Source organism: Bison bison, unplaced genomic scaffold (genome assembly GCF_000754665.1).
Source record: "Bison bison bison isolate TAMUID 2011002044 unplaced genomic scaffold, Bison_UMD1.0 scf7180017864029, whole genome shotgun sequence".
Classification (NCBI taxonomy): Eukaryota; Metazoa; Chordata; class Mammalia; order Artiodactyla; family Bovidae; genus Bison; species Bison bison.
This window is the reverse complement of record NW_011494601.1, coordinates 712,052-734,216: the sequence shown is the minus strand read 5'-3', so window position 1 is coordinate 734,216 and position 22,165 is coordinate 712,052. Positions and strand designations below refer to the sequence as shown.

At 40.0% G+C, this 22,165-nt stretch overlaps 1 protein-coding gene across 1 annotated transcript in view; it reads left to right on the top strand.

Moving 5' to 3' along the window:
• Positions 1 to 211: 211 nt before the first annotated feature.
• LOC104984464 overlaps positions 212 to 22,165 on the top strand; it is a 77,998-nt gene continuing 56,044 nt past the window's right edge. Inside the window, exons 1-3 of the mRNA XM_010834192.1 lie at positions 212 to 290; positions 19,854 to 20,002; positions 21,502 to 22,132. Coding sequence (XP_010832494.1) covers positions 212 to 290; positions 19,854 to 20,002; positions 21,502 to 22,132 — 859 coding nt within the window. The remainder of the gene's footprint in view (positions 291 to 19,853; positions 20,003 to 21,501; positions 22,133 to 22,165) is intronic.

The window sequence follows — 22,165 nt, the reverse complement described above, 5'->3', positions numbered from 1 at the left end:
CACCTACGATTCTCTTAAAGAAATATCACCAAGAAGCCCTGTCTGACTTAGTAGGAATAAACAAGCTCCTCAATCTTCAACAGAGCCATACCAACACATCGAGAGGCAGAATCAAGACTAGTTTGGAAGCAGCCTCCTGCAATCTGCTATCACGGTGGTAGAGATGCGCCTAAGCATCTAGCCATTTACACTGCAGAGACCCCCAGGAAGGATGGAAAGTGCAGTTGCATTTCAGCATTGGCTAGGAGGGACATCTAGTGGCGGCTGGAATCTGGGCGGGACGTCAACTGGTAAGCACATACCCTTGAACAGGTTCATGCACAGAGATTCTGAGTGGGAGGTGCTGAGAGTATCTGTCTGTTCTCTGGAAGCCATTCATTCACCAATTTCAAGTTTTTAGAAAAGACATTTATAAGGTTATAAACAGACCAAACCTGGTAATATCTTCAAAGGCATATAAGAATATTTACATGCGTTCTCATGAAGAAGCATGGTGTCATAGAGATAAGGTTAACTTTAAGGAGCCACATTATACTTTGGTGTATGTGTGTGTGTGAAAGAGAGAGGAAGAGACTCTTCAAAGATTGATCAGGAGAACATTTTGACATGGTGAAACGTATACAGATGAAAAGGAGGAAGTAACGAAGGAAGGAAAGGAGGAAGGGAAAGGGAATTGTGATGCCCTAGGCACACCTCCTGCTCCTTCTAATCCCTCGGGATGATGTCAGTATTTGCCTACTTGACCTCTCTGTCTTTCCCACCCTCTAAGGTGTGTGGCTTCCCACAAAAAAATGGATTTTAGAACCTTCAGATGCATCCAGGCAATGCACCAATGAGGGCTCAGCCTGAGAAACGAGAAAAGAGAAAAAGCTGAGAGAACCAGGCGGAATGGATCTATATGGTACAGATCTGAGAGGGTTAGGGGGAAGAGGTGGGGATAAAGGGGCAGGGATAGGGGCTGCTGCTGTGGGCATAAGGGAGAGCTTTAGTGCACTGATAAGTGATTAGCTCTTGAGCTGCCTTAGGTGAGAGGAAATTGTGAAAAAGAGAATGAGATAAGTTGTCAAGTTTACTTTATTATTATGAAAATTTTTGACAGATCCAAACTAAAGATTGGTATCATTTTGATTATTAACTTGACTGGTTTTATCCTGGTACCCAGTTAAAGATCTGGCACCTAGTAGATGTCCAGTTACTATTTCTGAATGAATGAATACATTCAGTTGCCATCCTAAAAGCTCAGGTTGGACCAGTTCCTCTAATATGAGCTATTAGTAGACTGCGGTGATAACTGATGCCACAATGGACTAGGAAACCAGAATATGTGCCCTCAACACCTTTTCAGAACATTCCAATTTAACATCAAATTAGCAGCAGCTTGCTTCATCCAGTTCACCAAAATTGTTCATGTTGCTTTACAAAGATGAATCCGAAGACATAGGAAAAACTGTATGAGGTGTTGCACAATACACCTGCTCTAATAAGACCTTGTTTTCTTAAAAATTGAATCATTCCCATCTTTATTTTTCCCTGTTTATTTCTGCTTGAGTTCTATTTACTTGGAATTCTGTCTTTTCTCTTCATCTCTCTCCATTTTCAGAGCTCATCTCAACACTGTTCTCATCTGCAAGATGAGAATTTTTGAAACTTGGAAAATTCTGGGGCCCTTTCCAACTGTCTCCTAACACTGACACACAACACAAAGTTGTGGCTGAAATTAAACATTTGTTGTGCAAGGACGACGTGTCCTACTGGAAGTCTGAGGCTCCCATTCAAATTAGGTCACTTTTCTTGAGCGCTTCGTAGAACTCCGTGTGCTCCTCACTCATGGCAGCTGTCTCCTTCAAGCTTTTGTTCCTGCTAGTGTGCATATATAGAATTTTCTCTCTCTGCTTTCTGGACTACAAACTGTTTGAGGGAAATATCCTGTTTTATTCATCTTCCTCGTCATTTCAAAGAAACATTTAAATACAAGGAATGCTTTAATTATTAAATCAAGTCTGGCAGCAAATCAGTTTGGCAGCAATTTACCAGTAGTGTGTGCTAGGAGATGCATTTATTATGATCAAATTATATTTCTTTGAAACGCTTTCATTATCCAAAATTTTGAAATTCAAGTGGAATAGAGTCCGCTCCAGTCACTCTAAACTAGTAACAGTTGCTTGCCCACACTGTATACAAATATATTCTCATATGATAAGAAATTCTGTGGGCTTTTCCTTGTTTCCTTGTCATGAGCTTTTGTTAGACTAAACACTGCTTTTTTTTTTTGTTTCTTTCTGGCCTGAAGGGAAAGATGTATCTTTAGGTTGTTTTATTCAAAAGAGTAATGGTCCTTTGAACTCAGCAGGGAGAAGAGAGTGATATCATGAACATTCTATTCTCCAATTTTTCTCTCTTTATTTACATGTTGGTTGGTAGAGTTTGATACAGTTATATTAGAATTTAGATGAGTGGTTTTTGGCTCAAGAATTTAATGTTTAAAGTAAATGTTTTACTATGTATTTGCTGCCTATTTCTAAAAAAAATGAAATTGGGCAGTGCACAATTTTTTAAAAAGTGAAATAAGATTATTAAAGTAACAGAGCAGAAGTTTAATAATGTCCAGTAAATCCAGCTGGAATACCTCTCAAGATGGGAATTTAAATACCAGGGAACTGACACTCTGGCAGGTGATGTTGCTTAAAGAAGTCAGAAGTAGAAAGAACCCAGTGGGGATAGGTTTGTTTGTTTGTTTGTTTGTTTTAAAGACCCAGGAAGGCAGCAAGATCAAGTTAGGGGGAAGAAAAAACAAGGAAAAATTACAAAAATTGCAAAAGTGGAATTGAGCATATGTGAAAATTAAGGAGTCCAGAGATGAGTAGACTTAGATAGAAGAATTAAAGTGAGAGATAGACACAGGGTCCTTATATCATTATTACCAATTAAACTGCTCCTGCTTGCTTGGATTAAACCCAAATTCATCCTTGGATCATTTGACTTAATGGCTTAAGTCAGTATGCACAATATTAAGGAGGTAAATGTATCAGAAAATAAAGACTATGGGAAGCTACTGAAATTGAAGACAAGATTTACCTACGAGTTATTAGTTTGCAAGGAGAAAAAAGAAGTATATACTCCAGAAAAGACCAGATTTTTAGAAGACAAACAGAAATAGGATTAAATACTAGAGAAATTTGTTATTTATATGTGTATCAGGAAGAGGAGAGACAACTAAAGAATAATCATCATTTTGAGATTAAGACCCAACAAATAACAATTTAGCCTTTCTTTCCCATTCTATAGGGCAAAGTGAAGAAATATTGGCTATATCTCTTATAAAGAATGACTTTTAATGGCAGAAGAGAGAAAATATTCTTGTTACAAGATTTCATAGGAAAGTCTTAGAACTAAGTCATTAAAGTGATGCTGTGAAAGTGAAATGAAAGTGAAGGTCGCTCAGTTGTGTCTGATTCTTTGTGACCCCATGGAGTATACAGTCCATGGAATTCTCCAGACCGGAATACTGGAGTGGGTAGCCTTTCCCTTCTCCAGGGGATCTTCCTGACCCAGGGATTGAACCCAGGTTTTCTGCATTTCAGGCAGATTCTTTACCAGCTGAGCCACAAGAGAAGCCCCCAAATTGATGTATAATTAGCCACATTTTAGTGTAAATATGCATATCTTACCTATGTGCCAAGAGATACAACCTGAAATCTAAGTACTGCTCACTCCAGGTCTCTGGTATTGAAACAAACAAACAAACAAAATTGCCTACTGTTCATTTGCAAAAGGGATTGAATGTCCTACTGTGAGCAGGAGGGATGAGCGAGTCAAGATGCAAAGATATCGTGCACAGATAATGGACCAATTTTGGAGAGAAGGGACCAGACTGAGAACATAATGATACACTGTCTCTAGAGCATTTCCACACAAACTCACCTTGGATGAAGGACAAGAATTTCTATAGAAAAGGGTTTCTCTAAAGTGGGAGCCACTTTGATATCTTTTGCACCATCGTCCAAGAAAGGAGGCAGAAGCATTTCTGTGCCTGGATCTGAAAGACATTTAATCTAACCTGACACATGCCTGTGTATGTGATGCATCTCTTTGGAAAAATTTGAAAGGAGCTGCTCTTCCAAAGGAGTGAGGGCTCACCTTTGTAGTGATGATTGTGACTATTTCTTCTCCCCAGTGACTTACATAAAATACATTTGCAGTAGACATTGTCTTTCCTGGAACCATTGCTTTCATGGTATTTTATCTTCACACAAATATGCCAAAAGGGACCACAAGTCACACTGATAAAATGTTGGTCTTCCCAGTGATCACCTGGGGAAAGCATGATTACCCCCATTTACAGATGAGGATCTTAAATTCAAACACATGTAGTCTTTTTGCCCACAGCCTCACACTTGATGTGATGCAGAGCAGGGATTCAATCTCACTCCTTTGGAGTTATTTCTAACAGAATTCTCTGACTCTCCAAGACATGTATTTGTATTCAAGACAAACCAAAACATAATGTTTGGCTTATGCTGAATCATCTATCTTCTTCTTTGGCACTGTGATTATACAGCATTTATAAAACTCCCTGTCCAGTCAGGCAAATACCTGCACTTCTGTGCTTTGATTTAATGCACTGGGTCCCACTATTGAAGTCACTAGCCTTGCAAACGGCCATAATCTGAGTCTAGATTTCTAGGCTTATGCTTCTAAATCATTTGGCAGAGAACAGAGTTGATACTAGAAAAAGAATCACAGGTCGGAAGGCTGAGTTGGCATCACACATCAATATCAATGAAGTAGCTTTATTTTAACATGGGTTATGAACAAAAGCCATTCTGGAGAGAACAGGGTTAAGATGGGACTTAGCTGACATTAAAATGTATCCTTTAGGAAATCACCAAATATCATAATGACTATTGTATACAAGTTGAAAAATTTTGAAACAGTGTAACTTTCTTTTTTGGCAAAGGAATGCTTAGAAATAAACTACCATTTCAGTTCTTAAAAACGTATAACTACGAAGTCTAAGACATCTTTAAATCTCCCAAATTTTCTATAGGCAGAATCAAACTAAGTTGTAAAAATAACATTTTTTATTAGAGGAATAATCTTCAGTTTTATTTTTGTTTTGCATATGGCTCAGGATATATTTGCTAAGAAACTGTTTTGTACCCCCAGATGTTTTGACATAACTCAGCGTGAATGCAATGCCTGTGGATTAATTGTATGTTTTGTATACAATCTTCACCCAGGTGATAGTCTGTCTTCTGAGACCTCTGAGTCTCTGAGAATTTTGTCCCATTAAAGTCTATTTGTTTCTCAGCAGGTAAGGTCATATTTGATTTATACTGGGAGGAATTTTCACATAGATCTTGGCATATTCAGAATTTTTATCCCTTTATCTTTCAAGGACACATTTTGGAGTATCAGGGTGATGCCAAACATAATAAAAGCAAATAAAATGATAAGTCGGCACTTTTAGTGTATATATATATATCTACACTTTTTGTGAGTCACAGACTTTTACATCCAACAGCATATTTACTAGACTGCTCCATAGACTTTCCAAATTCAATATTTCCTCAATCAAATTTATGAGTTCCACAAATGTAGTCTTCCTCCAATGTCCCTAATTCTCAGGGAAGGCACAATCATATAGACAGATAGCCTAACCAGAACTCTAGTGGTTATCCTTGACACTTTCCCTTCCCTTAATATCTGATTTATTGTCCTTGGGACATAGTGTAGCCTAGAACTATAAAAATCTCCTTTTATGTGGTGCGAGAAGAGGGATGAAGGTTTGGAGAGAAAGCCTTGAATGCATCCTAAAAATTGCCTTCTGTGGTTGATGCTTACTATACTTATCTAATAAATGGTGAGTACATTTTTTGCACACTTGAAATAATACTTTATAAAATAGTAATAAAGCCTTAATTTAGGCACAAAATGTGAAGTAATGTGAATTTAATAAAATTAAAATTTCATTGAGAATTACATAATTGCAAAGCTGAAAACTGAGTGAACTGTAAGTTCAGTTCATTCTATTGCAACACAGAAGTGCCACTTTAACTGCTAAAAAGATCTACCCACCACCTTTGTGTGAATTATTTTTAAATCATGTGAATTTTGACTAGTGAGAAGTCAGGAAAGCATCTTTCCCCTAGACTATGGTAGCCCCATGATTTGTTTGTGAGAAAGATGTTCTCCCCAACTACCACAGAAGTCCTCAATAGCATCTTATTGTTTGATAATGAAACTTTCCAGTAAAACTTTGTTCCATCTTTATGTACTATTTATGAACTGAATCTTTAACATGAAAGCAAAAAATAAAAAAGAAAAAGAAAAGGAAAGGAAAATTGTATAATGCAATACAGCTTATGATTCCATGCAGATTTGTTACTTGGAAATTTACATGAACTAGGCTTTTCTGAGCATTAAGAATGGCATTTCGGTATTGTTTCTGGCTGCAAGTTAAAATTTATTCTAGCATTCCCTCGCTGCTATTTCATGCAGTGGCGATCTGGCAGCCAGATACTCTTAACAGGTGTTAAGAGTTGGGAATCTTAATCGAGTTTTGGATGTTAAAGCAACCTCAGTTTGGGTTGACAGGGTATCTAAGGAAAATGTTCTTATTTCCATTCTCTAGTTCCTGTGACAGTGCTTTTTGTAATGGATGCTGTATGGTCATATATTCAATTTTCATGGGAGATGCATACACTGAATCTCATTAAAAAGTAACCAGGCTTGGCGTCACAGACATCTTCACAAACAGGAAGGCCCATTGTGTCTCTTCTCCCTCTTAGAATGAATTATCTGGTTGTCAGATTATCCCAGCTTTTCTTTCATTTGCTAAGAGGAACTCATGGACGTTGCAATAAATTCTCTGAGCACAACCACCCAGTTGTCCATTGCTTGGGCTGCCCTGGCCTATCTGACCTGTACTTAGCATTATTGATGTTCCAAGTTGCACCAATAAGTCTGACTTAGGATCTGTCATAGAAGGTGTCACTTGCCTTCTGTATTTTGGTCCTTTTTGTTCTTTGCGGCTTGTCATTCATAGCTGAGATATAAGGGAATGATGACTCTCCCAGGTTGCAAAACATGGAGATGATTCCACCTGAAGCCTCAACTTCCTCATCTGAAATATAAAAGTTTTTGTGAGAATGAAAGGAAATTACATCAAAATATTTTATGAAATGTTAAGCTGCAATAACATTCTGAACCAATTAGCCCAAGTTTACATCATATACAGAATATTGAGTTAAGTAGCTTTTTTCCTCCAGTAATGATTACATGTCAGTAACTGCTCTAATGCCTTACTATATATTATTTCACTTAATAATGACATTAACTATGTAAAGTAGTTTTATGGTCAAGGTAGTTGAAACAGAGAAGTTTAGGTAAATGCATTTGATCATGAAACTCAAGGTAATAATAGACCCAGAGACTTCATTCAAAGCTGTATGTCTCCAGAATCATGAACTAAGCTGATCCCCTTTAAGTGGTCAAATAAAATATTAGTACTAGTTCAACTTACATGACCTTAGGCAAAAACCACACACTCTCTTTTAGTCCACTTAGCTTTTATATCTGAAAATACGGGATGAGTTTCACTTGATGTTCAAAGGTTAATGGGTAAAGGTTTCTTCGTAGTATAATTCTTTTGATTTCCTACAATGTATCTCTTTCCAAAGCATTCTTTCTCCTCACTTTTTACAGTAAAGCATTACTGTCATAAATCAGATAGTCAGGAAGATTTGCATGTACTCCTGGGAAGGATTCATTAGGGAGTGGAGGAGGCAGGAACAGAAAAGGGAAGAATCTAGCAAGTCTTATAGAAAAAAGGTGTCAGCCAAATTCTGTAGGAGAACTGAGAATGTAAATTAGGTCCAGGATTTGTTCCAGTCAGAAACAAGGGGACTCACTCTGGTTTCAGGCTAACAGCATCCCTCATGGGAATGTAAGTGAAGGCTGCTCAGTTCAACTCTCCGTGAACCCAAGGACTATAAATTCCATGAAATTCGCCAGGCCAGAATACTGCAGTGGGTAGCCATTCCCTTCTCCAGGGAATCTTCTCAAACCAGGGATCAAATCCAGGTCTCCCACGTTGCAGGTGGATTCTTTACCAGCTGAGCCACCAGGGAAGCAGCTTCCCAGAGATTTCAGGTTCTTTGCCTGTTCAGTCAAGAAGGCTCTGTTTGAGGCTGTTTCCCAAGGAAGAGTAACATTGTCTCCACCCAGAGTGAAAGCACAGGGAACCCGCAGCAGGGTCACAAGAATTGGTAAAAGTATTTAAGGGGATATCGCAGAACACCAATAGTTTCTGCTAAGATTACCTAACATGTATTCCAAGAAAAAAAAGTAAGTGTTTACTTGATTACTAAATATTTAATAAAATTGTAAATATTTATTAAAGAAAAAAGGGCTTCCCTGGTGGCTCAGATGATAAAGAATCTGCCTGCAATACCAGAGACCCAGGTTCAACCCCAGGATTGGGAAGATCCCCTGGAGAAGGGCATGGCAACCCACTCCAGTATTCTTGCCTGGAGAATTACATGGACAGAGAGGCCTGACGGGCTACAGTCCATGGGGTCACAAAGAGTTGGACATGACTGAGCAACTAACACTTTTACATTAAAGAAAAAAATCTAAATATATACATTTGGAATTAGTATACAATTTACAATGCTTTGTTATCATTAACCAGGAAAATGAAAAGAAATACAAATAAGGTAGGTATAATCAATTGACAAAAGAGTAAATATAAGTAGGATACATATAATAGGTTAAAATTATCAAAGAAATATAAATTAAAAGAAGTACCATTGTTTGCATACTGCATTTGTGAAAAAAAGAGAGAGAGAAATAAACAATAGAAGTAAGGAAAGAATTTAGTAGACTTTGGGGACTGTGACTTATTATTGTTTTTTTTTTAAGTTCTGTATGCTGCTGCTGCTGCTGCTAAGTCGCTTCATGTCCGACTCTGTGCAACCCCAGAGACGGCAGCCCACCAGGCTCCCCCGTCCCTGGGATTCTCCAGGCAAGAACACTGGAGTGGGTTGCCATTTCCTTCTCCAATGCATGAAAGTGAAAGTGAAGTCCCTCAGTCGTATCTGACTTCCAGCACAAAGTTTTTAAATTATGCAAAGTGCAATTTGTCTGCTTTTTTGTTTTTTGTTTGCTTAATTCAAGGTGATAAAGATTTATACATATGTTTTTGTAAAGAGCTTAATAGTTTTAGCTCTTGTATTTATCCACTCTTAGTTACAGTCTTTTTGTATATGATGGAATGAAACAGTCCACTTCATTCTTTTATGTGTGATCACATCTTCATATCACCATTTGTTGAAAAGACTGTTTTTGTCCCCATGATGTTTTCTTGCACCCTGGTAGAAAATAATGTCCTGTAAATACTGTGTGTACTTCTGGATTCTCAATTGTATTCCAATGATCTACCTGACTCTTCTTATAACTAATAGTCATGATTAATGTAGCTTTGTGGTGAGCTTTGACACCAGGAAGTGTGAGTATTCCTATTTTGTTCTTTCTCAAGACTGTTTTGGCTAGTCCATGTTAGAATTTCCACAGTAATATTAGAATCAGCTTGTCAGTTTCTGGGGGTTTGAGGGGGGAGTGGGGTGGGAAGGCTTCTTACGAAATACATGAGCTTAAAATTCCTGGCCCCTGATGTACTGAGAGGAGTGAAAACAACTATACAAAAGATCCAAAAGAAAAGTGTTTGGAGCCATATAAAGGCAACTAAGACAAAGAGAGGAAAAAGAAAATTAAAAAAAATAATTTTGTATTGTTAAAAAAACAAAACAGTCAAGTAAGCAACTGTCTGTAACTGACAAAAGACTTTCTCCCATATGTGTGCATGCTGTACATGTTAATAAACTATTTTTCACTAAAAAAAAAGACAAAGACAAAGGGAGGATCCAAATCACTTACTTACACCCCAATTCCTCGGGGCAAAGAATGACACTGGATGTAGTGTTTCCTCTTCTTGGTTATGAACTTATCCAAGGCAGCAGTTTTCAAGGACTGGCCTAGCCCCTGCCCCTTGGGTATTATGCAACCACTGGAAAGCACTATCTGCTGGCAGGAGAGCGGTACTTAGAGAGAAAGAAAGAAAGAAGGCTGGCACATATTATTAAAATTGTGAAAAATTTTTTTTTACATTTTAATTTGAGGTTTTTATTAAAATAGTGAGATTCATATACCCTCCATATCATACCATATAAAGTTATAATTGGAAAGAGTAACTGTTCATTAATCACATTAATTGATAGTATACCAGAGTACTTTTTAATATGTGCACAGTGTTTTAAAATTCGCAAATTATATTCACATTGTTTTCCATTTTTAGCATCATAATAATGATGGAGTTAGGTAGTATTGCCTAAGCTTTATGGACCCAAAGTCTCATAAGATTATTGAAGGGACTTGCCTGGTGGTTCAGGTCTAAGACTCTGCACTCCCCGTGCAGGGGACCCAGGTTCAATCCCTGGCCAGGGAACTAGATCCCACATGCTGCAACTAAGAGTTTGCATGTTTCAACTATAAAAGATTCCACATGCCCCAACTAAGACCTGGCACAGCCAAATAAACAAAAAAATAAAACATCATAACAAAAGGATTATTGGAGTGGTAATAATTCAACCCCAGGTTTCCTATTTGTTCACTGACACTTCGTTGTCCATATCCTTCAGTATGTCAAAGAATTTCCTGCTCATAGTATCAGCTCTACCAATTGCTTTATGGACACATACTTTCTCAATCCATGAAGTATTTGATACCTGTATTTTCAGAAATGATATGTGACCTTTGACTTCACTTAACCAAAGTATGTGCAACTCAGTTTAAGGCTTTTTTGAAAGCAGTGTGATACACCAACTTCGATGTACAAGATTCCCTTTCTCTGGGATGACATTTCTGACACAAGGCCTGGAGACAAAAGAGGAAATGACCTATGGTGTTGCATCTGCATTCTCTCTCTCTCTCTCTCTCTCTCTCTCTCTCTCTCACACACACACACACACACACACACACACATACATACACACACGCATACACAAACCATGCAAATTTTTTAAATTCAAAAGAAAGAAGAATGGCCACCTTTCCAAAGGGAAAAGGAACTGTTTGGAGAACTTGAATAATGTAAAGTTTGTCTGAAAGCTTTAAAGATGAAAGGTGTCACTTTTTACCCATTAGCCTGGTGGAATGATGAGACCCTTGGCTACTTCAAAGAGTCATTCGAGTACAGTTTCCAGGGAAGGCTGCTTGAAAGATTTTTGCGAGGGAGGTGTGGTTCCCTCTGGGGCCTTTCTTTAGCAAACTTGTAGTTTAGTGTTCACTGAACTTTTTAATGTAACTTCTAAATCTTTCTGGGTCCCTCTTATAAATTCCCAGAGAAGACAGGAGGTATCTTCTGTCATGGTTCAAGCCCAGATGGAATTTCTAGAGGCTAGACTAGGGTTCTCTTCTCCTGCTTGAAGATATATATATAAATAAACACACACACTCAGTTGCTTGAGTCATATGCAACCCTTCACAACCCTATGGATTGTAGCCCCCACAGGCTCCTCTGTCCATGGGGTTTCCCAAGCAAGAATACTGGAGAGGGTTGCCATTTCCTTCTCCAGGGGATCTTCCCATCCCAGGGATTGAACCCATGTCTCTTGTGTCTCCTGCATTGCTGGCAGGTTCTTTACCCACTGAGCCACCTGGGAAGCCCATCTACATACGTGTGTGTGTATATGTGTATATAACCTCAATGATCAGAGAAGTAAGGGTGCATTTGGACTTCAAATTTTGGAAATAAATCATACTTTGCCTAAGAGCTTTCTTGCTGCTCTGTCCAGAGAAGTTAGATGGGTGCCTTGGAGTACCATTAGGAATGCTAACTGTGGGTTTAGGATTTCCAGAGAGAAAAAGGACAATGGGCAGAGCTGTGTGTGTGGGGTGGCAAATGGTGTATAATTATTTGCAAATCTGCCTTAAGGCAGGAGAGTACCAACACCTCCTATTACGTCTACTTGCCAGGGGAATACTTCCTAGCTAATTGAATATTTCCCAAGGAGATTATTTTTATCATTACATCACCCCCAAATTCACATTTCTGAGACTTCTGTCTACTGTTTTCTTTAATACTTAAAGCATCAACCATAAATAATATCATTTTTGCTTTTAATCTTATCCGATATAGTAGGGATTATAAATTGTTTTCATTTATAGTGATTCAGAAGGTGGGGTCAGACTTCAGTGCATCTTCTTATTCCAGTCCCTGGTGGGGAGTTTTTCATATAAGCAACCATCAGTCTTGCAGTTGGCTGCCATCTCTTCTCTGCTTCCAAAGCAAAGTTGGCTTTCTGGCCAAAGTGCAAAGGCAGCCAGTTGGCCTGGTTAGTCTCTGATGGGCTCAACTTTGCATTTCCCAACTCTGAGAAATTTCTTTGGGTAAACAAGCCTGAAGAGTTACCTGGTTTTGCATTTTGTAATTTACTTGTGTTTGGAATCAAATCATTGTCATCTTGTAGGTAGTTTTCTCCCATCCATACATTTAATCCCATTCTTAGTCCACCTTATTCCCTAGACACTTAGTACCAAATCTGCTTCCGCAGCCAGGGACTTCTTTACATATACCAGTGTACTCACACACACACACACATGAGCACGCACAGACACAATTATTGGTCAAATATGCCAATCAAATGTCTCAAGAAGTCTATCTTCAAAAGTGAAAACATTCTAATATTCTTACATTCCAACATTAATTTAAAAAATGACTTTTGAAGAAAAAGGAAAATAAAAACAAAACAATAAATAATAAAAAATGATTTTTGAGAAGTTGAATTAAAAAAAAGAGTTTGCTAGCCATACTCCCAAGAAAGACAATACTTTAATAAATTTTGTAGTTTTATAAATTTTATAAGATCATATCAATAGCTTAAAGGATTTACTGTGATACAGTTTTATGGCTTCTAAATTCTAAAGTACCCTCTGTTAAGATAACTAGAATATGAAATATTTTGTCAAATTGTGATACCTATTTTTTTCTCATCCTGATGGAATTCCTATGTTTTTTCACTGTTTTGGCAGATAATTTTACTTTGTATTTACCATGTAAAAAATAAGCATAAATCTATAAAATATGTCATCACTGTTATTTTAACTAAAATTATTAGCACATATCCATTCTTAAAATGCTATAAAAAAGAGAGAGCTATACATGTATGTCAATATCGATGTATAATTTTACCTGGGATTAAGGGAATTGTCTCAACAATTTTGATTTTCAGAAATCTTTTTACCCTTTTAAGTTCTAGGAAATGGCTTCCTGGAAATGTGCTTGCACCAAGAAATACGCTTCTCCATATGACTTAGATGAGACTTTTCTAAGCTCTTTTTCTTGAGTACCATAACATTCACAGATGACCCTCCTAATTTAGCTGTGATGTGGCCAAACACAGACCTTTCTCCTTTTTCTTGAACCTGCTCTAAAGGGCAGATACAGACCCTCTAATGTCTTGTTTTCTATCACACCAATGATTAGCCGAGATTAGGTTTGTTCCCCTGAAACTACATAGACACGGAGACAAACATTTTCTGCTCAGCTGACTGACTGAGACTCATCTAACTACAAACCTCTCCAAGTGCCATCACTCTCGGTTCCTCCCCATGCATCAAGGTCACAGCACATGCAAACACCTTCTGATCTTTCGATCTGGGCTGCATTCCTTACTCCAACCAATGATGCTAGACAAAACTATAAGTCCATTCAAATAACTTCAAGCAAAACTCTCGAGCCAGTGGGTAAGTTCATCCCCAAGCAGTTCTTGAATAACCTTCTTTTTTTAACTGTCTGCATTTGGTTTTAGCACTACACACAGGTATGGTCACATCCAGATATAAACATACATTTGAACCTTTGTTGAGCTCTTTGTTTAAAACAGGGAATTGTCCTTCACCAAATTAAAAGTCCCAAAAGCAAGATAATGAACATCTTTTCAAGTCTCCAAAACCTTTTGGAGTATGTTTCACAAGGGTAAGTGCTGTTAGCCTTTGGGGTCTATTTGGTTTTTTTTTTAACCAAAATTTTTTCAAAAAGCTTTAAAATATTTCTATGGCTGCATTAGTCTTAGTTATGGCTCTCAGGCTTCTCTCCAGCTGTAGTGCAGGCTCAGCAGTGGCTCAATAGTCGTAGTGTGTGAGCTTAGTTGCCCATGACATGTGTGAACTTAGTTTCCCTGCCAGGGATTGAGCCTGTGTCCCCTGCACTGGAAGGCGGATTCTTAACCACTGGCCCACCAGGGAGTCCCTAACTTTTTGGTTTTATTCCCTAAAGAAACTAGGTGGCAATTCCTTCCCTTCTTTCTCAATTTATAAACACCAAGCAAGTTTTGTCCTCTTGGGATATCCTTTTTTTTTCTTTTTTGAGACAAAACAGATGGGCCAAATCTGCTATGAGTTATTGCATCTTATTCCTTGGTTATTCTGTGGGTCACCTTTGAGGAGGTCATGTGGTGTGTGTTGGGGGGTGGGAGGGAGCACACCAAGGAAGGAGCTAGTGTACATTCATCACCTGGGGCTGTGAGGCCAGTGCTTCTCTGCAGTTCCTCCTTGCTGCTCTTAAAGTTTACACACCTCATCAACATCTAACCTGTTAATGGTGACAATGCGGGGCCAAACTCATGTAAAAATCTTCTGCAAAATTGCTGGAAAAGGTGGGCTCTTGCGATCACGTGCCATTGAGGCAGTCTGGATTTTCATGAAACAAGAATACTTACCACCATTTCTGAGCTGCCAACCTCAGCACTAGGCACATCACACTTGATGTTTTTTCAACTGCACAATGATAGGCTGAAAGTCAGATTCAAGTCTGACTCCAAAATTTCTGCTCTCTCCTTTAGTGATGATTAATTTATCTCAAGGATAAATTTCTGAATGTGCCACAGCAAATCAGAGATTGTAGAACACTTGAAAACCTTTTCAGGCTATCAATAATCTTTGGAAGAGGTTGTGGGTGGGGGAAGATAACTTTGAATTCATGAGTACTCACTCAGTCGTGCCTGACTGCGATGCAGTGGGCTGTAGCCCACCAGGCTCCTCTGTCCATGGAATTTTCCAGGCAAGAATACTGGAGTGGGTTGCCATTTCCTACTCCAGGGGATCTTCCCAACCCAGGGATCCAAGCTGCGTCTCCTGCATCTCCTGCATTGGCCACTTTAGCATTTTACCACTGAGCCACCTGGGAAGCCCTCTGAATTCACACTTTATATTCTGTTAGATGAAGCAAGGAGTTAGGCCCACGATGAGCACACGAACTGCAGTGACTGAAGGTCTCAAGAGTTGGTGCCAAGGCTGTCTGTCCTCAGGCTTCTCTGCACAGCTCAGTAGGGGAGCCCAATGGTACAGACAGAGAAAAAAGCCATGAAGACTCGTGGGAAATTATCTGATGGCTTTCTCCCTGTAGGGTGTTATGAAAGTTTCATACCCAAATCTGAGGAAGCAGAATGTAGATTTCTAGAAGCAAGATGAGATGAAGCCAAAACATTATTTGTATCAACATGAGCTCACATCAACTCTTTCTGAATGTGCAGTTGTATTAAACTGCCTTTTTTTTTTTTTTAGGAATAATGAAGTTTGAGACAGAAATGATTCTTCCTCAGCTATAAGACATTTATTTCAGGAAGCTGGCTTTGTACATTGTATCCTTTCTATGTCTACCCTTTACTTGCACTCAGGTTTGTGTGGGAGTGGTGTGAAGCTCCTGAATTGCCAAATGGAAACCCCTCTGCAGTGTGGAGAGGACAGAGAACCTGAACCCAAGACTTTTGTTTCTGAGGCTGAGAAGACATATCCTTGAAACTTTCCAGAGCCCCACATCCTCAGCGGTTGCTTGATCAGTGAATTGTCAAGGCAACCTCTCATCTACCAGTCCTCTAATTTCAGATCTCATAAGATGATTTCAAAAGAACAGAGTTGGGTAGTGAAGTGAGATAAGAAAAATCTGTCTATCCATGATTGGTAAAGTTAGCAGGGAGAGAAAGGCAGAAGTATTGACTGATGGCAACTCTGAGTGCCAAGATAAAATACCCATGTTGGTGCCCTAAAGATTGGGTGGTAATTTAATGCAAAACAAAATTTACATAGATATCTTACTGTGACACTCAGATCCTTCAGTACTGAGTGTCCAGCTCACTGTCTATCCCTGCATCTCCTCTACACTCACCATATATTGCAACTGGACTCTACTGCTGGAGGATGGCGTCATGCCTTCCTGGCGCGGCAGTGGTTTAAAGTACCTTCTGCTGCCATAGTCCACTTAACCACCTCCTGGCTTTAGATTCCTGAGGCTTGTGTGTCTATTCCAATCCATTGAGGGCTGCCGAAACACCAACGATCTTATACTGAACTCTTCAGGGCTCTTTTGAGACCCTTCTCACTAGACTTGGTGTAATGAGGTTCTGTACTTGGATTCCTTCCCCTGTGAACTCAGAGCACAGCTTTTGCCAAAGAAATCCTTCTCACAAAAATCCTCCCTTGATCTCTGGTGTGTTGTGTCCTCTACCAATTCTTAGTTGCCTATTTTGAAATTTTGGCATTGGAACTGGCAACTTCCACTGAAATTTTGTCTTAGTGCCTCATTCAAAACTTCTAATTTCACATTCTGTTATACAGCAGTCAGCATTTCCTAGTTCATAAGGGTACAATTAGGTGACAATACCTTAAGTTTGAACATTGTTACTTTTTTTGTGACTAGGATGTCACTGACATTTTTTCACCTTTTTGCTTTGTGATTTTGGGGCTATAGAACTTACGTGTTATTGTGGTTGTTTATTTATGGCATTAGAATATAATGCACAAGTCCTTGAAGTCAAGATACTGTGAACATACACTTCCTCCAGGGAATTTTTCCAATACATTGTGAATGCATCCTATGTATGAGACATAAAGCACCCACAATAAATAAATAAGTTTATTTGCAGAGACCTATGAAGAAAACAATCTGCTTCTCTTTTTAAAAAGACCATAATTTTATACTATGGAGTGGGTATCATTATAATAACAGGAGTGGACTAAAGTAAGAGAGAATAAGGGACATGAAATCATGGGAAGAAGGTTAACCACATAACCCTTTGTAAAGTGTTTACTTCATGAAACATCTTGAGATATCACATTGCCTACACACATGATTCCAGTGGATATTATGAAGAATATTATGATTCTACAAGCCAGATGAATATCTGTAGTAAATACATTTATCCAGAGAACACACAGCTAATAAAAGAGGACCCTGTTACTCCTAAGAGTGTAAACTTGTCTTGGCCTGAGAGGATGGTAAACAGATTGGGAATGTTGGGATTGAAGAAGAGATGTTCTGTGTAATCATAAGTGAAAGTGAAAGTGAAGTTGCTCAGTCGTGTCCGACTCTTTGCGACCCCATGGACTATAGCCCATCAGGCTCCTCCATCCATGGGGATTGAGCGACTGAGCAACTTCACTTTCCTTTCTGTGTAATCATATCAACATATCAGACAGCACTTCTCACTTTTTGATAGGCTATATAATGTATCTGTTTTGTTTATTGTCAGTCTCTTCCACTAAAATATAAGTTCCATGAAGCTAGAGAGCTTTGTTTTGTTTTTTTTTGTTGCATCTTCCATGCCTGGGGCCTAGTTCCTGCAAGATTTATATCATGAATGAGCTAAGAAGAAAGGGTGTGAGTATGGTAGGACATCACTTTGCTGACAAAAGTCTGTATAGTCAAAGCTATGGTTTTACCCGTAGTCATATGCGGATGTGAGAGTTGGACCATAAGGAAGGCTGAGTGCTGAAGAACTGATGCTTTCGAATTGTGGTGCTGGAGAAGACTCTTGAGAGTCTCTTGGACTGCAAGAAGATCAAACCAGTCTATCCTAAGGGAAATTAACCCTGAATATTCATTGGAAGGACTGATGCTGAAGCTCCAATACTTTGGCCTCCTGATGTGAAGAGCTGACTCATTGGCAAAGACCCTGATGCTGGGAAAGATTGAAGGCAAAAGGAGAAGAGGGCAGCAGAGGAAGAGATGGTTAGATAGCATCACTGACTCAATGGCCATGATTTTGAGCAAACTCTGATAGTGAAGGACAGGGAAACCTGGGGTGCTCTAGTCCATGGGGTTGCAAAGAGTTGAACACGATTAAGCAACCAAACAACAAATAGCAGGGGAAGGCAGGTTTTTCATTCAATCCAAAGATTTTTAAAATTACCTCTGTACTTGTATACTGTCTGTAGGCAGTGGTCTTCTCTAGAGCACAAAGCAGCACCTTCTCTAGAGTTCAGGCTAAATTCTATGACTGCTGGCCTGGGATATTTTGAGGCATGACACACTGGAGGTGTTTGGCCATGAAATTCACTTCCAGTCTTGTGGTTCTAAGGATGGGCCTTTGCCAAAGAATTTACAGAGAAGGAAACCCAGGACAGTTATATTGTGTTGTTAATGATGATGACTAATTGAACTTGGGATATGAGATATTGATGCCACTGAAGGGAAAAATTGTAGTTTAACAGAAATGTAGTTCAGAAATGCTTTAAATCATCGTTAGAAATTCCGAGTTTAATGTGTTGGTGTATCAGACAGGAGACATCTAGAAGGAGATCATATTCATATTCATATTCATACAGATGAGCAGAGGCTGAGTTATACCATGCCCATTTATTAAGAAAATCCACATCTCTCTCTATAGGAGGTAGAGATACTCAAGAAAAGTATGGAGAAGTATGGGTAACTCTTCCCTAATAAATCATGACAGCTAACTTTGCTAAATAATTAGCCTCAGTATTAAAAACCATAGGAGGCATAATTTTCAGATAATTATATCAGAAGAACAAGAATGTGCCTTGAAAGTTGTAATCTGTATTATATTTTTTCTGTTTATTAAAAAAAATTTTTTTATTGTGGCTACTCTGAGTCTTCACTGGCAGTGAGTGCAGGCTCTTTATTGCAGAGCACAGGTTCTAGAGCTCAAGCACATGTACAGGCTCAGTAGTTGTGGCTTGAGGGCTTAGTTGCCTTGTGGTACGTGGGATGTTAGTGCCCCAGCCAGGGATTGAACTCATGTGCCCTGCATCGGAAGGCAGATTCTTAATCACCAGACCAGGGAAGTCTCTATAATCTGTATTTTGATTGAGAACATATAGTAGATTTTGAAAGGCTTTATTTAGACTATGTGATAATTTAATACATATTAATAAAGCTGGCTTCTGCTGCTGCTGCTAAGTCGCTTCAGTCATGTCCGACTCTGTGCGACCCCAGAGACGACAGCCCACCAGGCTCCCCCGTCCCTGGGACTCTCCAGGCAAGAACACTGGAGTGGGTTGCCTTTTCCTTCTCCAATGCATGAAAGTGAAAAAAGTGAAGTCACTCAGTCGTGTCTGACTCCTAGCGACCCCATGGACTGCAGACTACCAGGCTCCTTCATCCATGGGATTTTCCAGGCAAGAGTACTGGAGTGGGGTGCCATTGCCTTCTCTGAAAGCTGGCTTCTAGTGTATTTTAAAAGTCATAGTGAAAAGATGCCATCAGTGAGTAGTATTAATACATTTAGCTATACAATTTTATATTATGTAGAATGTAGTATTATAGTTTAATGTCCTAGGTGAGAAAAACAAGAGGCCCAGGGTGACTTTATTGCTTACAGGGAGCAGAGCTCATACTTGAGTCTCTGTCTTCAGAACCTGAGTGTGAAACTCTTTGGCCAGAGTTCTGCTTCAGGGAGCTGTGAGTCACCAAACTGGGACTCTGCCTTACCATGGGACCGAGCAGCTGGCTGCTCATTGGCAGTGAGAGTGTCTACCACTTGTCCTTGACTCAGCGGTGGAACCCTCTACCCCCAATTCTAGTTCTAGTGCTTACCACCTGCTACGAGGAAGCCTCACAGTGAAACTGCAAATTAATGATTGTACCAGCCAGAGATTTTTAGACGGGCTGATACAACCTGGTCCCCAGTACAAGGCTATCAAAGTAATGAGCTCTTTTTTTTTTTTTTTTCTCTTTACCTTTTTCCACTAGTGATGATGTTCACCATGAGAGAAGCTAATGGGTAGTCAAGTACAGAGGCTTGGGAGTTGGGAGAAAATGAGCTGATCAGGGAACCGTGAATAAGCTGTTAAAGCCAAGTGGAAATGAGAAGTGGAGGGAGTTTGAGAGGTAGATGAAGAAGGCATTGTGGAGCACTGAGACAACATGGGGGGAGTTTTGTGTAAATGCAATTTCAGGGGAGCATTTGCCCCACAGCAGCATTACAACATCCCTTTTTGTACACTAGATTTATTTCAGTGGGGAAGGAAGAATGGAAGGGCCATAGGAATAATGGGGGACCAATGAATTAGTAATGTTTTGGAAAAGTAATTTTCAGTCTTATATGCTCAAGAGCAGCACCTGCTATAATTTAACAATATTTGTGTGAAAGCTAACTTTCACTTGCGACACAGGAAAGATTGGCCAGTAACTGCCCAGCACCCACAGATGGTAGAGACTGGGTCAATTTTCACTTAAGAGAACTGTGCCTTGCATTTGTACAACGCTGGACAAAGAGCTTCACACTCAGGCTCTGAAGACAGGGACTCAAATATGAGCTCTGCTCCCCGTAAGCAATAAAGTCGCCCTGGGCCTCTGTTTTTCTCACCTAGGATATGAAACTATAATACCTACATTCTACATAATATAAAACTGTATTAATAGTACTCACTGATGGAAAGATGAACGAATATAGATTTCAGGGCTTGTGTGTGTGCGTTTTTTTTTTTTTTTTTCCACGTGCAGTTTTTGTAACTAACTCAGCACTACTGGATTAAAGCATGTTCTATCAAACTAAAAATCAAAAGCTTTCCTATGGGGAAAATCTTAATGTTAAACCTGGAAGAGGTGACAGCCGCATTACTGCCATCAAAAGTAATTTATTAACCATGTCTGTTCAAAATATTCTGATAGGCACTAAATCCCAGGGGCTTCCTGTTTCAATGTATCCTCTTCTTGCAGTCTTTTCACTGTGCTGTTCGGCTCTCCACCTGTGAATAAAATGGATACCTGGAAAACTTCATCTTTGGGGAAACTATTACAAGCCAAGAGAACGCTGTTTTCATCATCAGCGCCAATCATACAGTGCAGGGAGGTGTATTGGAAGGCTGCCATCCTCAACCTCTCTGTCTTAGAGCTTGTAAAAACATCTTTCCGGTTTCCACTTTAGACCAGGAAATCTGGGAAGAGATGACTAGCGAGGTTTTGCACCATCAGCATAAACCATGCTGATGCTGGCTCTTTACCCCCTCATCCCTCCTTCTTAGGCTGGTCCTACACTGCTCTTCAGACACAGGTACACAGGTGCCTTTCTATTCAAAGGAAGAGAAAAGAAAGAATTTTGTATACCAACCCGAATCGTCTAAAATGTTACCTTTCACAATCAGTTGTCCTGTGACGTGTGCACTTGCACGTACATCTACATTTAGACAATATTTTAAAAGGTAACTTATCACAAATCGGCTACGAGGTATCTGCCAGGTGTAACTGCACAAAGGTCTGTTTCACCAGCATCTCTTTTAGGAAGTCGGAGAGAAAGGGCTCTGCATCTAGCAGCGCCCGCCTTCACGCAGAGAAGCGCACAGACACCCTCCCACGCGCACACACCCCAGCTCTCTCGCCCCGCAGCTTCAGGCTCTGACCCCACTGCACCCGCAAGGAGAGGGGCTCACAATCCGCGGGTCGGGAGCTGCTTTTGCCACTTCCAAGTGGGGTTTGCTTGGATCATTTATTTATCTTGTACCCGTAAAGAAACCACCATTGGGTGTTGGTGGGAGGCGCTACTCTGCCAGAAGCCCAGCCCGTCCGCCGCGGCTTCGCGCACACCGCACCCGCCTGCCTGCCAGCGCCCGCCTGGAGTCGCCTCCCGCCCGGGGTCCCTGTTTCCCGGGATCCCCGACGGGGTCTTCCGTTTCGCGTCTCCCACTTGGGAGTGTGAACGGGCAGCGGTGCCGGGCAGTGCCCCGAATCTTCTGCGGGCTGACGGGATTCCCTCCGCGGCGGGTCGGACAGCACCCTCCGCGGACAACCCCGTGCGTCCCCAGCCCCGGGCTCGCGGCGGCGCAGCTCGCTGGAGTTTGACTCTCTTGGGCAGCGGCGCCGGCGCCG